This window comes from Oncorhynchus gorbuscha, linkage group LG11 (genome assembly GCF_021184085.1).
Source record: "Oncorhynchus gorbuscha isolate QuinsamMale2020 ecotype Even-year linkage group LG11, OgorEven_v1.0, whole genome shotgun sequence".
NCBI classification, from domain to species: Eukaryota; Metazoa; Chordata; class Actinopteri; order Salmoniformes; family Salmonidae; genus Oncorhynchus; species Oncorhynchus gorbuscha.
In genome coordinates this window covers 16,612,995-16,637,991 of record NC_060183.1, presented here as the reverse complement: position 1 = coordinate 16,637,991, position 24,997 = coordinate 16,612,995, and the positions used below count along the sequence as shown (strand labels likewise).

The 24,997-nt window shown below is 43.7% G+C and overlaps 1 protein-coding gene across 4 annotated transcripts in view; it reads right to left on the bottom strand.

Annotated features, from left to right (window-relative positions):
• ccser2b (coiled-coil serine-rich protein 2b) overlaps positions 1 to 24,997 on the bottom strand; it is a 132,100-nt gene that overhangs the window by 50,974 nt on the left and 56,129 nt on the right. For 3 of the 4 annotated variants that reach the window (XM_046368704.1, XM_046368706.1, XM_046368707.1), the window contains exons 4-8: positions 19,006 to 19,108; positions 13,401 to 13,482; positions 12,740 to 12,896; positions 4,790 to 4,870; positions 2,367 to 2,453 (exon numbers count right to left, since the gene is read on the bottom strand). In XM_046368704.1, the coding sequence (XP_046224660.1) occupies positions 2,367 to 2,453; positions 4,790 to 4,870; positions 12,740 to 12,896; positions 13,401 to 13,482; positions 19,006 to 19,108 (510 nt within the window). The remainder of the gene's footprint in view (positions 1 to 2,366; positions 2,454 to 4,789; positions 4,871 to 12,739; positions 12,897 to 13,400; positions 13,483 to 19,005; positions 19,109 to 24,997) is intronic. The other variant, XM_046368705.1, reaches the window with a different exon arrangement.

Genomic DNA, 24,997 nt, shown 5'->3' with positions numbered 1-24,997 from the left:
AGAGAGAGAGAGAGAGAGAGAGAGAGAGAGAGAGAGAGAGAGAGGACAGGTCTAAATGATAGCACAAGATCTACCCAGAGTAGGAACCACACTGCCCATGGAGGACAGGTCTAACAATGATAGCACAAGATCTACCCAGAGTAGGAAGCACACTGCCCACGGAGGACAGGTCTAACAATGATAGCACAAGATCTACCCAGAGTAGGAACCACACTGCCCACGGAGGACAGGTCTAACAATGATAGCACAAGATCTACCCAGAGTAGGAACCACACTGCCCACGGAGGACAGGTCTAACAATGATAGCACAAGATCTACCCAGAGTAGGAACCACACTGCCCACGGAGGACAGGTCTAACAATGATAGCACAAGATCTACCCAGAGTAGGAACCACACTGCCCACGGAGGACAGGTCTAACAGTAACAGCGCTCCTCCCACTCTACCACCGGGGCAGTAGCAGGTAGCTGGAGTGACTCAGGCCCTCGAAGACACATCCAGGCATGGAAACTCAAGTACAGCTCTCTCCCACGCTGGGCCCAAACCACCATTGGATGCTGCTCCTGCAGTTCTGAAGTCTTCACCACAGCATGGCCAGCCTCAGACCCAACCCCTGCCCAGAGATATACACAGCAGGCACCTATTGGAGCCCTATGGAGCCCATAGTTAATGTATGATCCCCACAGTGAGTGGATGGCAGAGGAGAGGCTTATAGACTAATGAGAGATGACATGTCACTATGTGACCCATAAGTGGCTCATGGGTTTGGAGGTAAAATCATGGGGTTTGACAGCACTTACTGTGCATGGGCCACAGTGGTAGTGACTAGCTTGAAGAGTGACTTGGCATGAGAAAGGTCGGAAGTCGGAGCTGGTGAAGTGCACTGCACTTAAAGGGAGTTTGCGCTTAGTGTCAACTTAATAGAAGTCAACTTTTGCACACGAGTAAGCAGGGTTGTGTTGGAGACCACCTAAAGCGAGTCCAAGTCAAGACCGAGGCCAGAGCAATGCGAGTCCAATTCAAGACCATGATTATCATTTTGTCAGATCAGCACCATAATAAAAGCTCCAAATGTAGAGTAAATCTTTGTCAATATTTCAGAAAAACATATGGATTCTTCAGCCATTCAGAAATGTTTTCTGGGCGTAAATAGAGAGCTCCTCTTTAATGGTCACAAATCAGTCTGTAAATAGATAAAAATGCCAAATGTAAAAATTATTCAGTACAACACTTTTCAGCAGTGCTAACATAATTGCAAAAGGGTTTTCTAATGATCAATTAGCCTTTTAAAATGATAAACTTGGATTATCTAACAACGTGCCATTGGAACACAGGAGTGATGGTTGCTGATAATGGGTCTCTGTACGCCTATGCAGATATTCCATAAAAAATCTGCCGTTTCCAGCTACAATAGTAATTTACAACATTAACAATATCTACAGTGTATTTTTGATCAATTTGATGTTATTTTAATGGACTTAAAAATATATATATATTTCAAAAACAAGTACAATTCTAAGTGATCCCGAACTTCTGAACGGTAGTGTACAAAATATGCATGTACCAGTTCACGCAGAAGTTGTCATTTCTAAAAACTGAACTTGACGTGAGAATGTGCTGATCCTCCCGCCAACTGTGCGTACGCACAGTTTATAGTGGTTTAGGTACTGCATTTCAAGAAGGCAAAGGTAGCCTAGTAGCCTTGTGCAAATTAATGACTGACCAGGTGAATCCAGGTGAAAGCGATGATCCCGTATTGATGTCACTTGCTAAATCCACTTCAAAATCAGTGTAGATGCAGGGAAGGAGACAGATTAAAGAAGGATTTTTAAGCCTGGAGACAATTGAGACATGGATTGTGTATGCTCCATTCAGAGGGTGAATGGGCAAGACAAACTATTTAAGTGCCTTTGAACTGGGTATGGTAGTAGGTGTAAGGCCCACCGGTTTGTGTCAAGAACGGAAACACTGCTGGGGTTTTCAAGCTCAACAGTTTCACATTTACATCAAGAATGGTCCACCACCCAAAGGACAACCAGCCTACGTAACACAACTGTGGGAAGCATTGGAGTCAACATGGGCCAGCATCCCTGTGGAACGCTTTCAATACCTTGCAGAGTCCATGCCCCGACGAATTGAGGCTATTCTGAGGGCAAAGGGGGGTGCAACACAATTTTAGGAAGGTGTGCACTAACTATTTCTTTTACATTTGAATACTAAAATAATTAGAAATAGCCATCTATTTTCTATTATTTATTTTATTTCAATGATCATTGCGAGACCGAGTAAAGGATCTGAGACTAAGACAAGACCCGAGATATTCAATATGTGGTCTTGAGTTCTACAACACTGCTAATAAGTTCATACCACATGCTTGGTGAGCTGAGCAATGATCCTATCTTTACTTCTCAGCTCCTCTCTCAGCTCCTGCACCTCCTTCAACAGCTCCTCCACCTGTAGAACACAGAGAAGACACATCTTAGTACAGCCACACAGTTTTATTTGACCCCTACTGGCCTTAAACACACATCTCCACCCGTCCGCCGCAGGGCTGCCAAGATCTGAGCCAGAATGCAATTTGTGAATTCTCCAGAGGACGGCAGGGAACACAAAGTCTAGCCCCAAAATACACAGGGGGGGGGGTCCATCGACCAATCACAGGTCAGAGTCACAAACCTGGCTGGGATGTTGGGATGTCTCATTGCAGGAGGGAGAGACAGACGGAGCCCGTGAATGAGAGGGGAGAGAGAGAAATAGAGGAGAGAAGAAGAGAGAGGGGGGAAAGACAGGGGAGAGAGAGAGAGAGAGAGAGAGAGAGAGAGAGAGAGAGAGAGAGAGAGAGAGAGAGAGAGAGAGAGAGAGAGAGAGAGAGAGAGAGAGAGAGAGAGAGAGAGAGAGATAGACAGATGACAGAGCGAGAGGGGAGAGATGGAAAGATTGTGAAAGAGTGGGGAGAGAGCGAGAGAGGATAGACAGATGACAGAGCGAGAGGGGAGAGATGGAAAGATTGTGAAAGAGGGGGGGAGAGGGGGAGAGAGAGCGAGAGAGGATAGGCAGATGACAGAGCGAGAGGGGAGAGATGGAAAGATTGTGAAAGAGGGAGGGAGAGAGCGAGAGAGAAGGGGGAAAGAGAGCCAGAGTGAAGGGCAAGAGAGAGCGAGAGAGAAGGGGGAGAGAGAGCGAGAGAGAAGGGGGAGAGAGAGCGAGAGAGAAGGGGGAGAGAGAGCGAGAGAGAAGGGGGAGAGGGAGCGAGAGAGAAGGGGGAGGGAGAGTGAGAGAGAAGGGGGAGAGAGAGCAAGAGCATGTTTAGAAAGCCAAGGATGAAAGACAGAGGGAGATGCAGACAGAGATGACGGAGCGAGAGGGGAGAGACAAGATTGTGAGAGAGAGAGAGATGAGAGAGAGAGATAGGGGATAGAGAGAGATGAGGAGGGGTGAGAGAGAGAAGGGGAAGAGAGAGCAAGAGAGGAGAGCAAGGGAGTGCGAGAGAGAGAGAGTGAGCGAGAGGGGGGTGAGAGAAGGGGGGAGAGAACGAAAGGGGGAAAGAGCAGGTTTGGAAAGCCAGAGGATGAAATACGGAGGGAGATGCACAATACACCTGTCAGGAGGGGAGAGATAATAAGCTGGGCCCGGGTCAAGGCAGCACATCAAAGGCTCAGCGCCACAGTGGGGCCCTGGCCATGCAACTTTAATGTGCCTCAGCCAAAGACGGAGCGGAAGCCCCAGGCCCAGACATTCTGATGTGCTCCCAGCCCAGCTTCCTTTGGCCGCTACCCATTGCCCACTCCCCTCCTTGGTCCCTACACTCCAGCCCAGCCAGACAAACACACAGTCCATGCATGACCAACATATTAGTGCATACATGGCTATATACTGAATGTATAAATGTATTATAAATGCATGTTGGCTCCTGCTCCAACGCCGTGTGGTGTGAGTGCATGCTAGGCAATCCAGTCATAGGGAGCCTCTGGTTTGGAGCCTTCTCCATCCATGTCAATAAACTGAGCTAAGCTGAGCTGCTGTCGTAGAGAAGGGTTCTGCTGGCCCCCAGGGAGGGGGATGAGAGCTGTGGGTTGGACCATGATGTTAGGGTCTTTGTGGTTCAGGTTAATCTTGCTCGCCCTCGTTGGTGTCATGCCACCCCCCCCCCCTCCCCCTTCTCGCTCTTATCCACTCTCTCTCGCCCATCTCACTCTCTTTCTTTCTCGGCTTAGCTTTCCCTCTCCCAGACAGACCTGCTACGCTAAACTGGTTGAGATAGAGAGGCAGGGGCATTGTGACATTGAGAGGAGAAGGAACAGAACAGACTACCCCTTGTTTGAGTCATTTAAAAAGGGAGATTCACAATAGACACACACAATGGATTCCAGGTTCAAAAAGGTAATATACCAAAACAAGCAGCCACACACAAACAGACCTAGCGCTGACACAGTGACAAAGATACCCAGAGAATGGAGAATGTACTATTTCCCACAGCGTACACAAACAGGGTATGTACACAAACAATAAACAAACCAAACCACACAAACAGAAGATGGTAGTGGTAACATCAGGATAAACAGCCTTGGACAAATAACTATAACATGGACCAAATCCACTGTCTACATGGGATTTGTTTGACAGTACACTTTCTATTGTAGTCCAGTGTGTGTGTGTGTGTGTGTGTGTGTGTGTGTGTGTGTGTGTGTGTGTGTGTGTGTGTGTGTGTGTGTGTGTGTGTGTGTGTGTGTGTGTGTGTGTGTGTGTGTGTGTGTGTGTGTGTGTGTGTGTGTTTAAACAGTGGGCCTTACCTGTCGAGCTCGAATGGGGTCCTCTCTGGATTCTGGACTCGATGTATCCAGAGTGTTGTCCATCTCACTGCCAACCTCCACCTAGACAACACCACCAAAACATACAGGATTCACTCATGTTAGGCTTGTTACTTGCTGACTCATTCATGTTCCAGAGGTGAGAGGGGAGAGGGTCTGCCATGACTAACATATACATTTTAGATTTATGTAGTCAACTGACGTATATCTGACGTAAGCAATTGTTTGGCTGGGGCAGGGCTTATAACAGAAGGCTGGCTCGTCAACAGCAGGGACTGTGTCCCGGCATTATAATAGCCGTGCTTGTGTTACGGCTTTCTTCCGTCGAAAGAGAGTCGGACCAAAATGCAGCGTGGTTAGTTCGATACATCTTTAATGAAGAAAAAACACGAACAATACAAAAACAACAAACGGAATGTGAAAACCTATACAGCCTATCTGGTGACAACTAACACAGAGACAGGAACAATCACCCACCAAATACTCAAAGAATATGGCTGCCTAAATAAGGCTCCCAATCAGAGACAACGAAAATCACCTGACTCTGATTGAGAACCGCCTCAGGCAGCCATAGACTATGCTAGACACCCCCAAGACGAAACACACCACAATAAACCCATGTCACACCCTAGCCTGACCAAATAAATGAAGACAAACATACTATACTTCGACCAGGGCGTGACAGCTTGTATCTTTGTGGCTCTTGCACACACTCAACTGAATAAACTCTCCTACCACCTCCACTCCACCCCCTGGGTTGTACCTAACTATGCCAGGAGTGGTTTTAGCATGTCTTGCTAACAAAAGCACTTAGAGTGCTCACACACTGCTCAGTAAGCCACTGAGAGTCAAAAGTTTGAATGCATTAGGTGCACTTTATGTAGACCCAGTGACATGGGCTGTTTTTACAGAACACCCTCCGTTTGATAGAACTGTCGTGTCATTACTATCATTAACTGAAGACTGATAGTTTTTAATCAAAGATTCTCTGTAATTAGTTACTGCGCGATCAACTGATTAATCACGTAACTAATTAACTAGGAAGTCGGGGCACCAAGGAAAAATATTCAGATTACAAAGTAGTAATTTCCTAAAATAACTTTTCAGATATTCTATCTGATCAATTAATCTTCGAATTAATTAATTATTTACTTTACCTCACGTTAGTCTCATTCCAAATGTCGTAAATTGTTGGTTATCTGCACGAACCCAGTCTTCACTATGAGTCATCCATACATCAATTGTCTTAAATCATTTATTTATTACTAACTAAGTAGTTCATAGAAATGCATAAACAAACAAACAAACAAACAAACAAACAAACAAACAAACAAACAAACATGGTAAATGTGGTACCATGAAACGATAGGAGAATGTGCCCTAGTGGACTAAACCGGCATGGCGGCTTGTTAGACAAAAAGGTGGAGTGGGGGTCGACTAAGAAGTCACTGCAGTTAATGATTAGAACAATTAAAATGCTAATCCTTTACACATGAACGCTCACTCATTCGGGAACAATTGCAATCAATATTTATATTTATGCTCAGAGTGTCGTCTTGATCGCTGGTGAAAAGTTTGTGTCTTTTGTAGAATTGTCCGTCTCTCTCCCTCTCGGGTTGTGGTTAGAGGGGATATTTCAAAGTGACATTCATTCATATGTTATAGAACCTTTATTAAACGGGTGTTGAGCGTTCACAAATTCATCAGTTATTATGCGCTCTGGCACACTCAGACAAGAGTGCTCTGAAATCGGAGTAGATCGCCAGAGGGAATTTATGAACGCACCCTGGGTTATCATTCATCTTTGTGCTAACATTGAGATTGTGCCATTTCCATGGCAACGTTTCATCTGACAGAGAGAAAAGGAATATCTTGTGCATTAGCAATGGCATGGGCTGCAGCCGCTACACATTCAAAGAGCTCTTTTAGTGTCAATCAGGCTTTCAATAAAGATATTCTGACACACAACATGTCGCGCTATCCACATTTCAACAAGCACCAAAGAGTTACTACATGTCTGATCATAGAGTGATGAAGTGTTTTGTGCGACACTTCCTATTGAAGAGGAGTGGAGAGGAGGATGATACTGTATAGCAATACGAGAGGGATCAGTGTAGAAAAGTCAGAAAAGGGGCCGTCTGTCTCCAGCTATGTCTGAACCCGTTATATCCCTCCAATACCTCATCCTCTCAAATCCCAGTCGTCTCAGTGCATAAGTAGGAGGGAGTCTGAAAGCTGCTCTTCAATTTGGCCGTCATTGTAAATAAGAATTTGTTCTTAACTGACTTGCCTAATTAAATTAAATAAAAATACACACTGCCTGGAGCTCAACAATGGAGCTCAGCTCAGCTCCCTCAGAGGGTGTGGATCTAAGATGGCCTGACTTCCCCTCCACTTAGTACTTGTGTTACAAAGAAAACCCAAACCGTTGGCAGCAGATCCACAAGTTCTGCCATGAGAGTTGACTGTATAGTTCCCTTAAGGAAAAGCACCTTTAGTCAATCTGCTTTCTTTGTGAGAGCTTCCCATGTCTGGAACACACTGCCATCAGACACACAACTTCACCAACTATCACACCTTCACAAAAAACATGAAGACATGGCTAAAGGCCAATCAGGCTTGTGAACATAATCCCAAGCTGTGTATTGCCGCTTTCCATGTTGTCTGTAGCTTGTGAGGTGTGGAAACACTTAGTTGCTTTTTGTGCTATTTCTCTGTCTGCGTGCTGCTCGTCCTGTGTTTCTCTGTATGCGTGCTACGTGCAGCTCGTCCTATGTTTCTCTGTCTGCGTGCTACGTGTTGCTTGTAGGAATGTTTGTCTGCGTGCTACGTGATGCTTGTCTGCGTGCTACGTGTTGCTCGTCCTATGTTTCTCTGTCTGTGTGCTACGTGTTGCTTGTCCTATATTTCTCTGTCTGCGTGCTATGTGTTGCTTGTCCTATATTTCTCTGTCTGCGTGCTACGTGTTGCTTGTCCTATGTGTCTCTGTCTGTGTGCTACGTGTTGCTTGTCCTATGGTTCTCTGTCTGCGTGCTACATGTTGCTTGTCCAATGTTTCTCTGTCTGCGTGCTACATGTTGCTTGTCCAATGTTTCTCTGTCTGCGTGCTACGTGTTGCTTGTCCTATGTTTCTCTGTCTGCGTGCTACGTGTTGCTTGTCCTATGTTTCTCTGTCTGCCTGCTACGTGTTGCTTGTCCTATGTTTCTCTGTCTGCGTGCTACGTGTTGCTTGTCCTATGTGTCTCTGTCTGCGTGCTACATGTTGCTTGTCCTATTTTTCTCTGTCTGCGTGCTACGTGTTGCTTGTCCTACGTGTCTGTCTGCGTGCTACGTGTTGCTTGTCCTATGTTTCTCTGTCTGCGTGCTACGTGTTGCTTGTCCTATGTGTCTCTGTCTGCGTGCTACGTGTTGCTTGTCCTATGTTTCTCTGTCTGCGTGCTACGTGTTGCTTGTCCTATGTTCTCTGTCTGCGTGCTACGTGTTGCTTGTCCTATGTTTTTCTGTCTGCATGCTATGTGTTGCTTGTCCTATGTTGTTCTGCATGTGCTCACTGCTCATTGTTTGTCTGTATTGTTATTGTAATAGTTTTTAATAACCTGCCCAGGGACTGCGGTTGAAAAATTTGTCAGCTGGCTAAAACAGGCACTTTTACTGAAACGTTGATTCATGTGCACTAACTATCCCTGTAAAAATACAAATAAACTCAACTCACCTCACCCGTGGCAGTGATTACAGCTGTGAGTCTTTCTGGTCTCTTTTTGTCGTGTCTACACTTGACACTGACATGTGACTTCTGCAATCAGAATGTGAAGATCGCATTGAAAAGACAGTTTGTGATCTAAATGCGTTCAGATCTAGCTGACCACTTCAGGTGGTGGTCACGGATGCATCTTGTACAGATTTCTCCTCAGTCTGGACGTAATCAGGGTACCGAAAGTGCATACAGTGGACAACGTCATCTGCACTCCTCCAACAAGTCTCCAGAAAAAATGTGTGTTTTGGGAATGAGGCACCTTTCCATTTTAACGTTGGAGGAAATACGTTCCTAGCGTGTGACAAATGTGCTTGCTGGACTCATAAATGCTAACTAGCTAGCTAATGTTTAGTAAAAAAAAAATATGCTAACTGGTTTGCAATCCCTGTGTTGCGTTCTAGCTACAGAGGTTAGCTGGCTAGTTAGCTACAGTAATTAGCTAATGCCATCAGTTGCTGTTGTGCTATTATAATAGTTGGTCTATTCCACTGTTTGTAGAATGCATACTGGCATTTGAATATAGTGCGGGAAAAAGGAATCAGGCCACAATAGACGCGGTCGAAATTCTATGATCAGATTACTAAAGCTGCATGAACTTTCAAGTCTAAACAAGGCCTATGAGCTTTGCACACCTGGATTGTACAATATTTGCACATTCTTCTTCTTAAAATTCTTCAAGCTCTGTCAAGTTGGTTGTTTATCACTGTTTTGACAGCCATTTTCAAGTCGTCATAGATTTGCAAGCCAATTTAGGTCGAAAATGTAACTAGGCCACTTAGGAACATTCGATGTCGTCTTGGTAAGCAACTCCAGTGTATATTTGGCCTTGTTTCAGGTTATTGTCCTGCTGAAAGGTGAATCTGTCGCCCTGTGTCTGTCAGAAAGCAGACTAAATCAGATTCTCTCAAATTTAGCCTGTGATTAGCTCTATTCCATTTATTTTTATCCCAAAAAACACCCTAGTCCTTGCCAAAGACAAGCATACCCATACCATGATGCCGCCACCACCATGCTTGAAAATATGAAGAGTGGGACTCAGTGTTGTGCGGTGTTGGATTTACTGCAAACATAATGCTTTGTATTCAGGACAAAGTTCATTTCTTTGGCACATTTTTTTGCAGTTTTACTTTAGTGCCTATTGCAAACATGAGGCATGTTTTGGAATATTTTTTCTTTTCACGCCGTCATTTAGTTTAGTATTGTGGAGTAACTACAATGTTGCTGATCCATCTTCAGTTTTCTCCAAAAACAGCCACAAAACTCCCTTTGGCCTCATGGTGAAATTCCTAGCAGTTTCCTTCCTCTCCGGCAATTGACAAAAGGACACCTTTATCTTTGTAGTGACTGGATGTATTGATAGACCATCCAAACTGTTATTAATAACTTCACCATGCTCAAAGGGATATTAATTCATTTGTAAAAAATTCTAAAAACATATAATTCCACTTTGACATTACGTGGTATTGTGTTTAGGCCACTGACACAAAATCTCAAATGAATGCATTTAAAACATTTGGAAAAAGTCACGGTGTGTGAATACTTTCTGAAGGCACTAAACAGTATAAACAGGAAAACAGGAAACAAGCCATGAGTAAACAAATAACAGCCTGGTGTAATCAGACACCTCACGTCGCCACCACATTTATCTCCCATTCCTCACTGACAGAGACACGCATTATTAGCCTTTGGCATCATCATTCCCACAGCCTCAGTTGCTGGAGCGTTGGGGAATCGCCCGCTGTCATCATTGATTCTGTCAGATTGGCACACAGAGATATGAATTGTCTGTGGGAGGTGGATGGGGCTGTGCAAATCTATGATGCGAGTGATGACAACAGTGTTGACAATAGCCCTATGGGACTGCAGTGGGACAACAACGGAACCACTGCTTGAATGCAAAGAGATACTTGGAAGAGTCTCAAATGGCACCCTATTCCCTATATAGTGCACTTCTTTTGACCAGTTCCCATAAGGCTTGACCAGGACCAATAAGGCTCTGTCCAGGACCAATAAGGCTTTGACCAGGACCAATAAGGCTTTGACCAGGACCCAGAAGGCTTTGACCAGGACCCAGAAGGCTTTGACCAGGACCCAGAAGGCTTTGACCAGGACCCAGAAGGCTTTGACCAGGACCCAGAAGGCTTTGACCAGGACCCAGAAGGCTTTGACCAGGACCCAGAAGGCTTTGACCAGGACCCAGAAGGCTTTGACCAGGACCCAGAAGGCTTTGACCAGGACCCAGAAGGCTTTGACCAGGACCCAGAAGGCTTTGACCAGGACCCAGAAGGCTTTGACCAGGACCCAGAAGGCTTTGACCAGGACCCAGAAGGCTTTGACCAGGACCCAGAAGGCTTTGACCAGGACCCAGAAGGCTTTGACCAGGACCCAGAAGGCTTTGACCAGGACCCAGAAGGCTTTGACCAGGACCCAGAAGGCTTTGACCAGGACCCAGAAGGCTTTGACCAGGACCCAGAAGGCTTTGACCAGGACCCAGAAGGCTTTGACCAGGACCCAGAAGGCTTTGACCAGGACCCAGAAGGCTTTGACCAGGACCCAGAAGGCTTTGACCAGGACCCAGAAGGCTTTGACCAGGACCCAGAAGTGCACTACATGGGGAATATGTTGCCATTCGGAACGCGTATCATCCCTTGTGTCCAAGCTGGGAGAGAGTCAGGTTATCGATGGCTCTGTCTAAGGTGCTTTGTTGATCTAATAAAATAATATTTAGCATGGCTATATAGTCGGAGAGGCCGGGGATCATTTCGGGGAAATTAATTGTTTCCCAGAAGCAGTCAAAAGGTTGATTGTGTAATTTAAAAAATCCAGCTCAGCAGTATGTCACTGCACTGAGCCTACTGTTACAGACACAGCATAGAGAAAATATCCCAAAATGTCACAGAAGATGATATTGGTGATTATCACTCTCCTACTCTCTTGGGCCGGCAGGTAGCCTAGTGGTTAGAGCGTTGGGCCAGTAACCGAAAGGTACAAATCTGTCGTTCTGTCCCTGCACAAGGCAGTTAACCCACTGTTCCCCGGTAGGCCGTCATTGTAAATAAGAATTTGTTCTTAACGGACTTGCCTAGTTAAATAAAAGTTAAATCAAATAAAAAATACTACACTCACCGGCTAAGATACTATGTCCCAGCTAAACCTAGCAGATATGTACAAACACAGTGTCTGCGTAACAAAATGGCACCCGTTTTGACCCATATGGGCCCTGTAGTGCATCAAGGGACTAGAGTGCCATTTGAGACACATGCAGTATGTGGCCCCCCTGCATCCTCTGGGGACTTTGGGGAGGAGGGAGATAAATGGAAAATCAATAGGGACAGCGCGCAACAACAGTGACTATTGAGCATCATTCTTCAGAAACACAGCAGAGAGAACTAAAGCTTCTCGTGCAGAAAGCAACACAGCCAATCTGACATTGTCTGTGCAGCCCACTGTTTAAAAGCATCCGTGACTGTGCAAATACACCTTAGACGTTGAGGGGAAAAGTCCTGAGGGTAACATTGTAGGTCATCAACGGAGCCTGTTGAATGACAATACACAGCTAATAATAATTCCAGCCTGGATCGGACTCGCCAAGATACAAAGGATCATTTAACTCTAAAATTAGAGCTCAGTATGAGTCGCATCCCTAGTACAGACATAAAAACACTAACTGTGGAAATCAGTGAGTCAGTGTGTTTGAATCCCAACAATGCATGGAAATAGCGTGATTGTTGGATTGATTGCATTTAAGTGCATTGTCCACCGTGTGTGTGTGTGTGTGTGTTCAGAGTATGAGTGTAGCAGAAGCGGTGTGTGTGTGTGTGTGTGTGTGTGTGTGTGTGTGTGTGTGTGTGTGTGTGTGTGTGTGTGTGTGTGTGTGTGTGTGTGTGTGTGTGTGTGTGTGTGTGTGTGTGTGTGTGTGTGTGTGTGTGTGTGTGTGTTCAGAGTATGAGTGTAGCAGAAGCTGTGTGTGTGTGTGTGTGTGTGTGTGTGTGTGTGTGTGTGTGTGTGTGTGTGTGTGTGTGTGTGTGTGTGTGTGTGTGTGTGTGTGTGTGTGTGTGTGTGTGTGTGTGTGTGTGTGTGTGTGTGTGTGTGTGTGTGTGTGTGTGTGTGTGTGTGTGTGTGTGTGTGTGTGTGTGTGTGTGTGTGTGTGTGTGTGTGTGTGTGTGTGTGTGGCCGACCTGCAGCAGTAGCTTCAGGTGTTCTAGCTGGGTCTTGACAGAGCAGCAGTCCTCCGCCATGTGTTTCAGAGTCAGCTCGTCCAGCTCCACAGCCTGATGAAGACCTGACAAGCCTGTGCCCTGGTACCCATCATACGGCTGGAACCCAACGTCACTACTAGAGAGGTAGAGGGACAGGGAGGCCGAAAGACCGAGAGAACACGAGGGGGGGGGGATAGTCAGAGTAAGATGGGGAGAGAGGAGACAGTCAGTCACTGCACGTGAGACGGGGCTGAATCAGAGTCCCCACGGGAGGAAGCCTGTGACAGCCGAGTGGCAGGCAGGAGGACAAGACATGTTATCCGCTTACCAAGGCACGAGTGGCTGTCTCCCACATGTCAGCAGTGCACACATACATAATTCACATTGACCTAGCGCAATCTCTCCATTAGGGATGTGGAAATGGAGGCACAACGTAGGGCTCTCCCACTCTGTTCCTGGAGAGCTACCCTCCTGTAGGATTGAACTCAAACCCTGTTCCTGGAGAGTTACCCTCCTGTAGGTTTGAACTCCCACCCAGTTCCTGGAAAGCTACCATCCCGCACCAAAACACCGGTATTTATCATCCTATAGGTTGTTCTCCATCTCCAATTTTGTCTCATAATGCCATCCAGCAGCTCACCAGTTGTCATTGTGGAGGTGATCCTCTGCATTCCAACAGAGCTGTCTTCTCCAGTGGGTCAGATGGGACATCCCATCAGTATCTACAGCAGGAGACAAGAAGACAAAGGCATGGAGTCAAAGGAGGACCTCACACACACACACACACACGATTTGGCTAAATAAATAAATTTAACCGTTAAATGTTGGCGTAAGATATGATGCTAATATCCTCCGATATAACTGAACAAGACCTGCAGAAAATGTTAGTCAATTGAGTGCAAAAGATGGAAAAGGATGATCAATCAGAATAAAACACACATAATGCATTTTAGAATCCCAGGTACTCAGAGAGGTTTTTCTGTTTTGAGTTTACTAGCAATTCTAAATATTTGGGTCTTTATTTTGGTTGACCTATGACCTTTCTGTAAGGCACATCTTCCATGGCAAATCCAGCAAGTAGAGCTCTTGGAGGAGTTCCAGGAAAAACAAAAACGTTGGCTGGGAAACCTGTGAGGTGAGATGGAAGGCGTGTATGATGAGACTTTGAAATAGACTGTTGGATATGCCAATTGCTAGAATAGCCAGCAAAGTGTTTCACTGGGATCTCTCTACAGGGGGTCTGGGGATCCGACATATGACCTTTTTAAAAAGTAACTGTGAACATCCAAACAAAATTGAATGAAGGGAGACTAGATGTTATTAAAAAACAACTGAAATGAAATGGGTGGAGGAGATTATCGTAAACCCACATGTTTAACTTTTTGTTTGATTAAGGTGGACGATTTCAGGTGAGAGAGATCTGTTATGTACAATCTACCTGAACGCAGGTAGTCACTGTGTGCACAGGTAAGATCAGGGATATTGACCCTGTGTACTGAAACAGGTGGTCACTGTGTGCACAGGTAAGATCAGGGATATTGACCCTGTGTACTGAAACAGGTGGTCACTGTGTGCACAGGTAAGATCAGGGATATTGACACTGTGTACTGAAACAGGTGGTCACTGTGTGCACAGGTAAGATCAGGGATATTGACCCTGTGTACTGAAACAGGTGGTCACTGTGTGCACAGGTAAGATCAGGGATATTGACCCTGTGTACTGAAACAGGTGGTCACTGTGTGCACAGGTAAGATCAGGGATATTGACCCTGTGTACTGAAACAGGTGGTCACTGTGTGCACAGGTAAGATCAGGGATATTGACCCTGTGTACTGAAACAGGTGGTCACTGTGTGCACAGGTAAGATCAGGGATATTGACCCTGTGTACTGAAACAGGTGGTCACTGTGTGCACAGGTAAGATCAGGGATATTGACCCTGTGTACTGAACGCAGGAGGTCACTGTGTGCACAGGTAAGATCAGGGACATTGACCCTGTGTACTGAAACAGGTGGTCACTGTGTGCACAGGTAAGATCAGGGATATTGACCCTGTGTACTGAAACAGGTGGTCACTGTGTGCACAGGTAAGATCAGGGATATTGACCCTGTGTACTGAAACAGGTGGTCACTGTGTGCACAGGTAAGATCAGGGATATTGACCCTGTGTACTGAAACAGGTGGTCACTGTGTGCACAGGTAAGATCAGGATATTGACCCTGTGTACTGAAACAGGTGGTCACTGTGTGCACAGGTAAGATCAGGGATATTGACCCTGTGTACTGAAACAGGTGGTCACTGTGTGCACAGGTAAGATCAGGGATATTGACCCTGTGTACTGAAACAGGTGGTCACTGTGTGCACAGGTAAGATCAGGGATATTGACACTGTGTACTGAAACAGGTGGTCACTGTGTGCACAGGTAAGATCAGGGATATTGACACAGTGTACTGAAACAGGTGGTCACTGTGTGCACAGGTAAGATCAGGGATATTGACACTGTGTACTGAAACAGGTGGTCACTGTGTGCACAGGTAAGATCAGGGATATTGACACTGTGTACTGAAACAGGTGGTCACTGTGTGCACAGGTAAGATCAGGGATATTGACACTGTGTACTGAAACAGGTGGGAACTGTGGTGAAATGGAAGAGGGGAGACTTTGTAATTACTGAGACCTCGAAGAGGCAGAGAGTAAAAATCACTTTTTCCTTTATTGCTTCTTACTACGATACACGCTTGTCTCTATTCCGGAAAGCCCACCAGGTATTATGTGGCTGAGCGACGAGGAAAAAGGAAGGAAAAATGGTTGTTCGTCAATTGTATGTTCCGGTTTGCCAATTTTTTTGATAAAGCCTGGAATAAAATAAAAAAGACCACCTCTAATTAAATGTATTATTTCGTTCTAGACATAGGCCTATACCAAAATGCACATATAGTGCCTTGCAAAAGTATTCAGACCCCTTGGATTTCTGCACATTTTATTGTGTTACAAAGTGGGGAAAAAAATTGATTGAAATATACAGAAAATCCTAGAGGGAAACCTGATTCAGTCTGCTCTACACCAGACACTGGGAGAAGAATTCACCTTTCAGCAGGTATGCTGAGCGATTAACTGAAATGTCAGTTATTTTTTGTTTTTGAAACAACCAATTGACCAAAGTTGGTTCAATTATTTGAATTCCATTTTTTGGGGGGATTTTTCTATGAGCTCAAAGTGCACATTGCACTGCAGTTTCTCTAGAGATCAATCAGATCAAGACGAACTGTGCAATAAAGTAGGGAGTTGTAGCTTCCAACAGGCCCGAAAATATTTCCGGTCTGTGTTTCTTTTTCGCCTGCTACATACGGTATTAGAGATGTGTGATCAAGGGACAGAGAGCAGTTGCTTCTCAAGGTACCTCTATCTAAAAATGCATGATCTAAGTGATCAATAGTTGGTATTCAGCAGTCATACAAGTATGCCTTATTTACTTTGAAGAACTACTAAAATTGTGATTTTGTCAGACAGCATAGGCAGCAGCTCTATAGAGACGAGAGGATGACTTGGAATTAAATAATAAAGTTGTCAAATAAAACAAATGTAATATACACAACAAATGAAATATTTTATTAAAGTAAAGTAATGTGAATAAATGATTGCTCATTACTGCTTATCACTTATTAACAGTCACAATACCATCATGGAACTTTTATTCTGTGTTACAGCATTAAACCCTCATAATGCATAGGTAATTGAAAATGTTTTTTTAAATGATCGAAACAAAAATCTAAAACCGTGTAAAAAAAAATATAAATCGAAAAGAAACCGACCTCAAAAAGCACTAATTGCTCAGCACTATCAGCAAGACAATAACCTACAACACAAGGCCAAATCTACACTGGAGTTGCTTACCAAGACAGTGAATGTTCCTGAGTGGCCAAGTTACAGTTTTGACTTAAATCTGCTTGAAAATCGGTGGCAAGACTCAAATTGCTGTTTAGCCATGATTCCCAAGAACTATACAAATAATAATGGGCTAATATTTCACAGTTCAGTGACTTACCCAAGAAGACTCATAGCTGTAATTGCTGCCAAAAGTGTTTTTAACATGTATAAGCTCAAGGAGGATGATACTTACTTCATTTCTATTTTTCATTTTAAATGTTTAACCCCCTTTGTTTTTACACTGCTGCTACTCACTGTTTATGATCTATGCATGGCCACTTTACACATGACCTAGACTAACCTGTACCCCCACACATTAACTCAGTACCGGTAACCCCTGTATATAGCCTTGTTATTGTTATTTTATTGTGTTACTTTTTGATTATAATTTATTGAACTGCACTGTTGGTTAAGGGCTTGTAAGTAAGCATTTCACTGTAAGATCTACACCTGTTGTATTTGGAGCATTTGACAATTACAATTTGATTTTATTGGGCAGTCTTTCACACTTTAATTCTTTCTTGGCTTTTAAAACCCGTCAACCCCCCTTTTTTGTTTAATGTGTCAAGGGATGGCTCGCCAACTGAAGGGATGGATCGCCAACTGAAGGGATGGATCGCCAACTGAAGGGACGGCTCGCCAACTGAAGGGACGGCTCGCCAACTGAAGGGACGGCTCGCCAACTGAAGGGACGGCTCGCCAACTGAAGGGACGGATCGCCAACTGAAGGGACGGATCGAACTGAAGGGACAACTGAAGGGACGGATCGCCAACTGAAGGGACGGATCGCCAACTGAAGGACGGCTCGCCAACTGAAGGGACGGATCGCCAAGGGACGGATCGCCAACTGAAGGGACGGATCGCCAACTGAAGGGACGGATCGCCAACTGAAGGGACGGCTCGCCAACTGAAGGGACGGATCGCCAACTGAAGGGACGGATCGCCAACTGAAGGGACGGATCGCCAACTGAAGGGACGGATCGCCAACTGAAGGGACGGCTCGCCAACTGAAGGAAGGATCGCCAACTGAAGGGACGGATCGCCAACTGAAGGGAAGGATCGCCAACTGAAGGGACGGATCGCCAACTGAAGGGACGGATCGCCAACTGAAGGGACGGATCGCCAACTGAAGGGACGGATCGCCAACTGAAGGGATGGCTCGCCAACTGACAATTCGACACGCACAAAAAAAATGTAATAAGAATTCTCACACACACACTAAAGGAATGATGCTACTTTATATTTCTCAGTTCCTCCCCATACTCAAAGTCCTAAAGTACATACTATATAACCAGTGTGTTCAGAAGAAATAAGCATATAAACCAATCTGATGCCTGAGACTCAGCTTGTCTCTCAAAGGGGTTTCTCTCTCTCACTCAAACACACAACTCTACAAACAACAGAACTTAAAGTAAAGCTTTACGGAAATGATCGGATTTAATCTTTTAACACCACAGAATTCTCTCAGCTTCCCAGGGTAAGTGGGATGAAAACAAGGCAAAATAGAGATGAAAAAATAAGATCTGCGGGAGAGAACAAGTCAATCCTCCTACACTCGACATGCTGCTACCAGAGACAAAGAGAGAGACGAGATAGACAGTACTAAGTAAGGCAACTAAGAACTCATCCCTCTCTGCATTGCTTTAGCCTCTGTTGTGTCTGGGTTCCCTGAAGACACGCATTCTTCTTTCACCCACGATTACGGTTCAAAACGAGACGGCTATGCCACACAAACAGATCTTCAAATAAATAACCTGAGGTAGAGCGTGAATTGGTTGCTTTGAAAACTACACCGTCCTAGTCTGTCTGTGTGAACTCACTGGCAGGCAGGAGGCTGGAGATGACTGAAGAGCCTTGATCGGACGGCTACAAGGGGAAGACTAAAAGTGCTGTTGATGTTTGGGGGTTTTCCTGTCACGGGAGTGTACAGTACAAAATAGAAAACTAAGGCCTTCCCTTACCTGTACGGATTTCATGCCTATAAGGAATCCTGCTATAGGACTCCTCTCCCTTTTACAGGGGTGATGACCTCCTCACTCCAACTATGTCAGTCAAACAGGAAGGAGGGCAGATTGGGAGGCTTGACATGGCCTTATGCTCATTTTAATGCCATTCAACACATGACCATTAGACTGTGAGGTCATTGCTGTGTAGTCTGACAGCACAGCACTCTCCTTGTTCAGTCCCCTTTTCCTTGTTCAGTCCCCTGGTAGAACTAAGTTGCCCGTTGGCACAGATCTAGGGTCAGCTTACCCTCCACCTAACCTAACCTTGATCAAAAACAGTGCTGACATCAGTGTCTAGAGACAAACCACACTCACCACTGTGCAAGGAGCCATGCGCAGGGAGGTCATCGTCCAGCATGAGGTCATCGTCATCCAGGTCACACCCAGACTCCAGGTTGTCCAGGTTGTTGAGTATGTCCTAGGGATGGAGACAGAGCGAGAGAGAGAGAGATTATTCAGTATGAGGCATCAGGTTTTTTATTTTCTTACAATAACAGAAGATAAACCATATGAAAGTGGAGTTCATCTTCTTCAAAAGGGAAAAATGTCATTGAAGAACGAGATTGAAAGACCGAATTCCATGGTAATTTATTATATAAAAAAATTAACTGCTCTCTTGTTCAATAATGTATGGGCTAAAACTACTTCCATTAGAGTGAGACAGTTTTCTTTTGAAAGCGCCAATCTATGCCATTCTTTTTTATACATTAAAATGGCAAGTCAAAGCCAATGTACAAGTTTAAATCAATATGTTCAAATCTTTAGCAACAAAAGGTAAACAAAAATGTGAAAATAAATTGCTTGGGCCTTTTTTTAAATGAATGACCCTTAAGAAATCGGTTGAAAATGGTTACTTATTGACCAAAAAACTAGGATACAGGAATATATCTGTCGGAGTGAGAAAATTCTATCGAAGAGAAGCACATTTTAGACAAACGGTGGGATGGAGGAACTTCAAGCGGGAGCGAGAGAGAGAGAGAAACAACAACCAATCCTTGGCCATGAGAGAATCGCTCTGTCTCCGTAGTCCATAAACAGTGAGGTTATCTTCTGGCCCATTTTCTTTTTGCTCTGGCCCCCTGCCTTCTCTTAGGGCTTAGTCACAGCACATCGCTCCTGGGAAATGACATTTCCCCATGGCAGACGCCCATCCATCCATAGCAAGACATTACAGCCTTATCTTCTGCTAGAAAAAAACAACAACACAGGAGCTCCGAGGAGAGATCAATGGCAAAGGTTTAAGTTAGCTACAGTTTTAGGGATCTCGGATTCCATAAGCAGCCCTATCGCTGGCGGCCGGCTCACTTCTCATCAGAGCTATAGACAGACACTCAACCTCTATGTGGAACTGCCTGGTACTTGAAGCATCTCACTGATACAGCTCTTAACCCTTTGACACGTACGAACACACAAACACATTCTACAGTGGTCCCTGCAGCGATATGCTCAAACGGGTGTGATTAGAACACTTATTTAGAATGTCCAGTTACGATTGACACAACAGTCAGCGTTTGAGCTGGCCACAGAAACATTTAGCACAAACACAGTTTATACAATGTTATGTCCACAATGTGAGCAGTTTATTTTGGGGTGCAATGTCCAGACATTGACAGAAGTAGCGAGAGCGGAACACAATTCTCAAACTGGAAAATGTAGGCTACATTAGTCATAACGCTGAGGAAAGAGTAACCTAACACAAGCGGTCATATTTAACTAGCTCTAGGCTGACAGAAACCATAATAGGAAATAGATAATAGTAATGACTATTTACAATTCCTCATATAATGAGTGACCTCACCAGTGATGGAAATAATTGAGTAAAACACAAAAATCGAAAGTAATTTGACAATGGGTAGTTTGTGCGTGCCGCCATGTTTGTTTTTTCGCGTCAACCAAAGAGGTTACAAGATGAGTTGGGTCTGTTTGCAGTATGCAGGTTGAAGGGGTGTCATAGTCTACCATCATTCGCTTCTTGAAGTTTACACGAAAGATGCGTGAACCATCAATTCACCTAGTTTTGTAATAACAACGTTGGTCTGACAGACGTTCACGTGACAACCAAAATGCATAGTATGATGCCAACAAACATGGCGCCACACATGGCTGGGCATTAGCTTAGCATAAACTCATCATAATCAGTACAACCTTTAAAAAATGAAAATCAAAAAATGAAAATCAATCCCAGAACAACAGCAAAGGACCTTGTGAAGATGCTGGAGGAAACAGGTAGTATCTATATCCACGGTAAAACAAGTCCTATATTGACATAACCTGAAAGGCCAATCGGCAAGGAAAAACCCACTGCTCCAAAACCCCCATAAAAAAAAGCCAGACTACGGTTTGCAACTGTACATGGGGACAAAGATCATATTTTGGAGAAATGTCCTCTGGTCTGATTAAACAAAAATAGAACTCTTTGGCTATATGTTTGGAGGAAAAAGGGGGGAGGCTTGCAAGCCGAAGAACACCATCCCAACCGTGGCAGCATCATGTTGTGGGGGTGAATTGCTGCAGAAGGGACTGGTGCACTTCCCAAAATAGATAGCATCGTGAGGAAGGGAAATTATGTGGATATATTGAAGCAACATCTCAAGACATCAAGTCAGGAAGTTAAAGCTTGGTCGCAAATGGGTCTTCCAAATGGACAATGACCCCAAGCATACTTCCAAAGTTGTGGCAAAATGGCTTAAGGACAACAAAGTCAAGGTATTGGAGTGGCCATCACAAAGCCCTGACCTCAATCCCATATAAAAACGTGTGTGCAGAACTGAAAAAGCGTGTGCGAGCAAGGAGGCTTACAAACCTGACTCAATTACACCATCTCTGTCAAGAGGAATGGGCCAAAATTTACCCAACTTATTGTGGGAAACTTGTGGAAGGCTACACAAAATGTTTGACCGAAGTTAAACAATTTAAAGGCAATTCTACATTTAAACAATTTAAAGGCAAATACTAATTGAGTGTATGTAAACTTCTGACCCACAGGGAATGTGATGAAAAAAATAAAAAGCTGAAATAAATCATTCTCTCTACTATTATTCTGACATTTCACAGGTTAAAATAAAGTGGTGTACCAGAATTTTTACTAGGATTAAGTGTCAGGAGTTGTGAAAAACTGAGTTTAAATGTATTTGGCTAAGGTATATGTAAACTTCCGACTTCAACTGTACATACATACATACATACATACATACATACATACATACATACATACATACATACATACATACATACATACATACATACATACATACATACATACATACATACATACATACATACATACATACATACATACATACATACATACATACATACATACATACATACATACATACATACATATGGTGTGCTACAGTAAAAACAACACGATATACAGAAACTTTAAATGATAACGTAATAAGCCACTTACTTTGATTGGAACGCACACGTCCAATGTTATTATTAGTAGTGAAGGCAATGCGGGAGCCACCCGGAAAATCTGCCAGGGAGGAAAAATGTTGTGCTTGTCCTGCTCAGTAATGTCTCAAACGTAAACGATCTGTAACAGGGAAATTGGCAACTTCTATGTAAATTAATGAGGCGGTGGAAAACACCTCAATTCAATCTGCTGTTAGAAAATACAATTTAGAAATTGACAAGTTGAAACACAGCCTATAGATAATTAGCAGGCATGCCTTGGTTTGAGGGCAGCGTGGGTTAACTGTCCTGCTGCGTGACAATCACATTTGGGAACAGTGAATGCATTCTGGCATCACACGCATAAAACAAAAACTCACGCTGGGGTAACAGAGAGATTTGGTTAAAGGCTAAAGTAACTCACAACATACAGTATTGTGAGGCTGTCTCTGACCAAAAAAATCTTTGTCGACCGAGAGCCGTATGCTCTTTCAACCAATTGATTGGTCAACATTTTTTAAAATGTGCATATATATATATATATATATATATATATATATTTGTTTATATATAATTAGACACACAAATGACTAGAGGGCGAACGACCGCAATTGACTTGATTGTGCAGGGCCGGGATCATTTATTTAAAAAATACAGCCAGTGACAGTCTGACTAGCACCCGTTGTTTCTCTCTCCTCCCTGCTGCTGTGACCACCACAAAACATCAAGTGTTTATTGCCCTGTCCGTGTTGTTGAAGCTGCAATAAGTTGACTCAAGTTAGCCAAAAAGCACCTGGATGATATTCAAGACTCTTGGAAATGTTCTATTGACAGATGAGTGAAAAGTATAACTTTTTGGATGACATGGGTCCCATTATGCCTGGCAAAAACCAAACACTGCATTCCACAGAAAGAACCTTAGAGAATTCTGTATCAGAGGATTCTACAGGGGAATGTCAGGCCAGCCATCTGTGAGCTAAAGCACAGCTGGGTCATGCAGCAAGACAATTATCATAAACACACAATCAAGTCTACATAAATATGGTTAAAAGGCAACAATTTGAAGTTTTGGAATGGCCAAGTCAAAGTCCAGGGCTAATCCCAATTGTGCTCCCAACTTTGTGAAAATGTCCCTGTGCACAAAGCGAGGTTCATACAGAAAGGCTTTGTCAAGATTGTTGTGGAAGAACTTGACTGACCTGCACAGAGACCTGACCTCAACCCCAACGAACACCTTTGGGATGAACTGGAACACTGACTGCGAGCCAGGCCTAATTGCCCAACATCAGTGCCCAACCTCAGTAATGCTCATGGCTGGATGGAAGCAAATCCCTACAGCAATGTTACAACCTCTGCCCAGAAGAGTGTAGGCTGTTATAGCAGCAAAGGGGTGACCAACTCCATATTAATGCCCATGATTTTTGGAATGAGATGTTCGACAAGCATGTGTCCACATACTTTTGGTCATGTAGTGAATGCTACGACTTAAAATGTGTATTATATATTATGAATTTGCAAAATGCACAATATGTTACGAATTTGAAAAACCTACTATATATATATATGTTACGAATTTGCAAAACATATGATATGTTACCAATTCTAGCTATGTGGCTAACATTAGCTAGCTTGCTAACATTAGCCAGGTTAGGGGTTAAGGTTAATTTTAGGAGTTAGGTTAACTTTTTAAGGCTAGGGGCAGTATTCGGAAGTTTGGATGACTGAGGTGCCCAAAGTAAACTGCCTGTTACTCAGGCCCAGAAGCTAGGATATGCATATGCATGGTAGTATTGGATAGAATACACTAAAGTTTTTAAAACTGTTAAAATAATGTTTGTGAGTATAACAGTATAGCAGGCAAAAACCCAATGACAATCCTTCCAGGAATTCTTTTTTTGAGATCATTGGACTTTCCAATTCTTTTCTATGGGAAAGCCTAATTATTAGGACCCAGATTGCAGTTCCTATGGCTTCCACTAGGTGTTAACGGTCTTTAGAAATTGTTCAATGTTTTTTCATTTTTTATTAAGAAGTATTCATATTTTTTCTAAGTGTCACTCGGATGGACTCTATAGTCTTTTGGTGCGCGTGAATGAGTACGCGCTCCTCGTTGTTTTCCTCAGGTATTGAAAACAGTTTATTCCGTCTGAAATTGTATCGATTATTTAAATATTAGGGTACATGAGGTTGGATTAGAAACGTTGTTTGAAATGTTTGGACGAAGTTTACAGGTAACTTTTAGCATTCATTATAGGCATGTTGGGCAAGTTGGAACAGGTGTATTTCTGAATCAAACGTGCCAAATAAAACTAAAATTTTTGTGATATAAAAGGACTTTATCGAACAAAACGACCATTGATTGTGTAAAGTTGTCCATGATGAGATTCAAACTCTCAACCTTTGGGCTGCTAGACGTTTGCGTTATATGCCCACCCATTCACCCTACTTTTTGTCTTATGTAATAATATAATATATGTAACCATACCAAACATAAAATATCATATTCATTTGAGTATCCCGGATTTGTGTGTAAATGTAATTGGCGAATAAATGTCATTGTGATTCTGACCTCTCAAAGTAACTAATTCACAGTATTGGCTGCACTTGAACTCTTTTGGGATAGGGGGCAGCATTTTCACTTTTGGATGAATAGCGTTCCCAGTGTGAACTGCCTCCTACTCGGTCTCAGATGCTAATATATGCATATTATTATTAGTATTGGATAGAAAACACTCTGAAGTTTCTAAAACTGTTTGAATGATGTCTGTGAGTATAACAGAACTCATAAGGCAGGCGAAAACCTGTGAAAAATCCAACCAGGAAGTGGGATATCTGAAGTTAGTAGTTTTTCAAAGCTTGACCTACCGATTACACAGTGGGATATGGATAAAGTTGCACTTCCTACGGC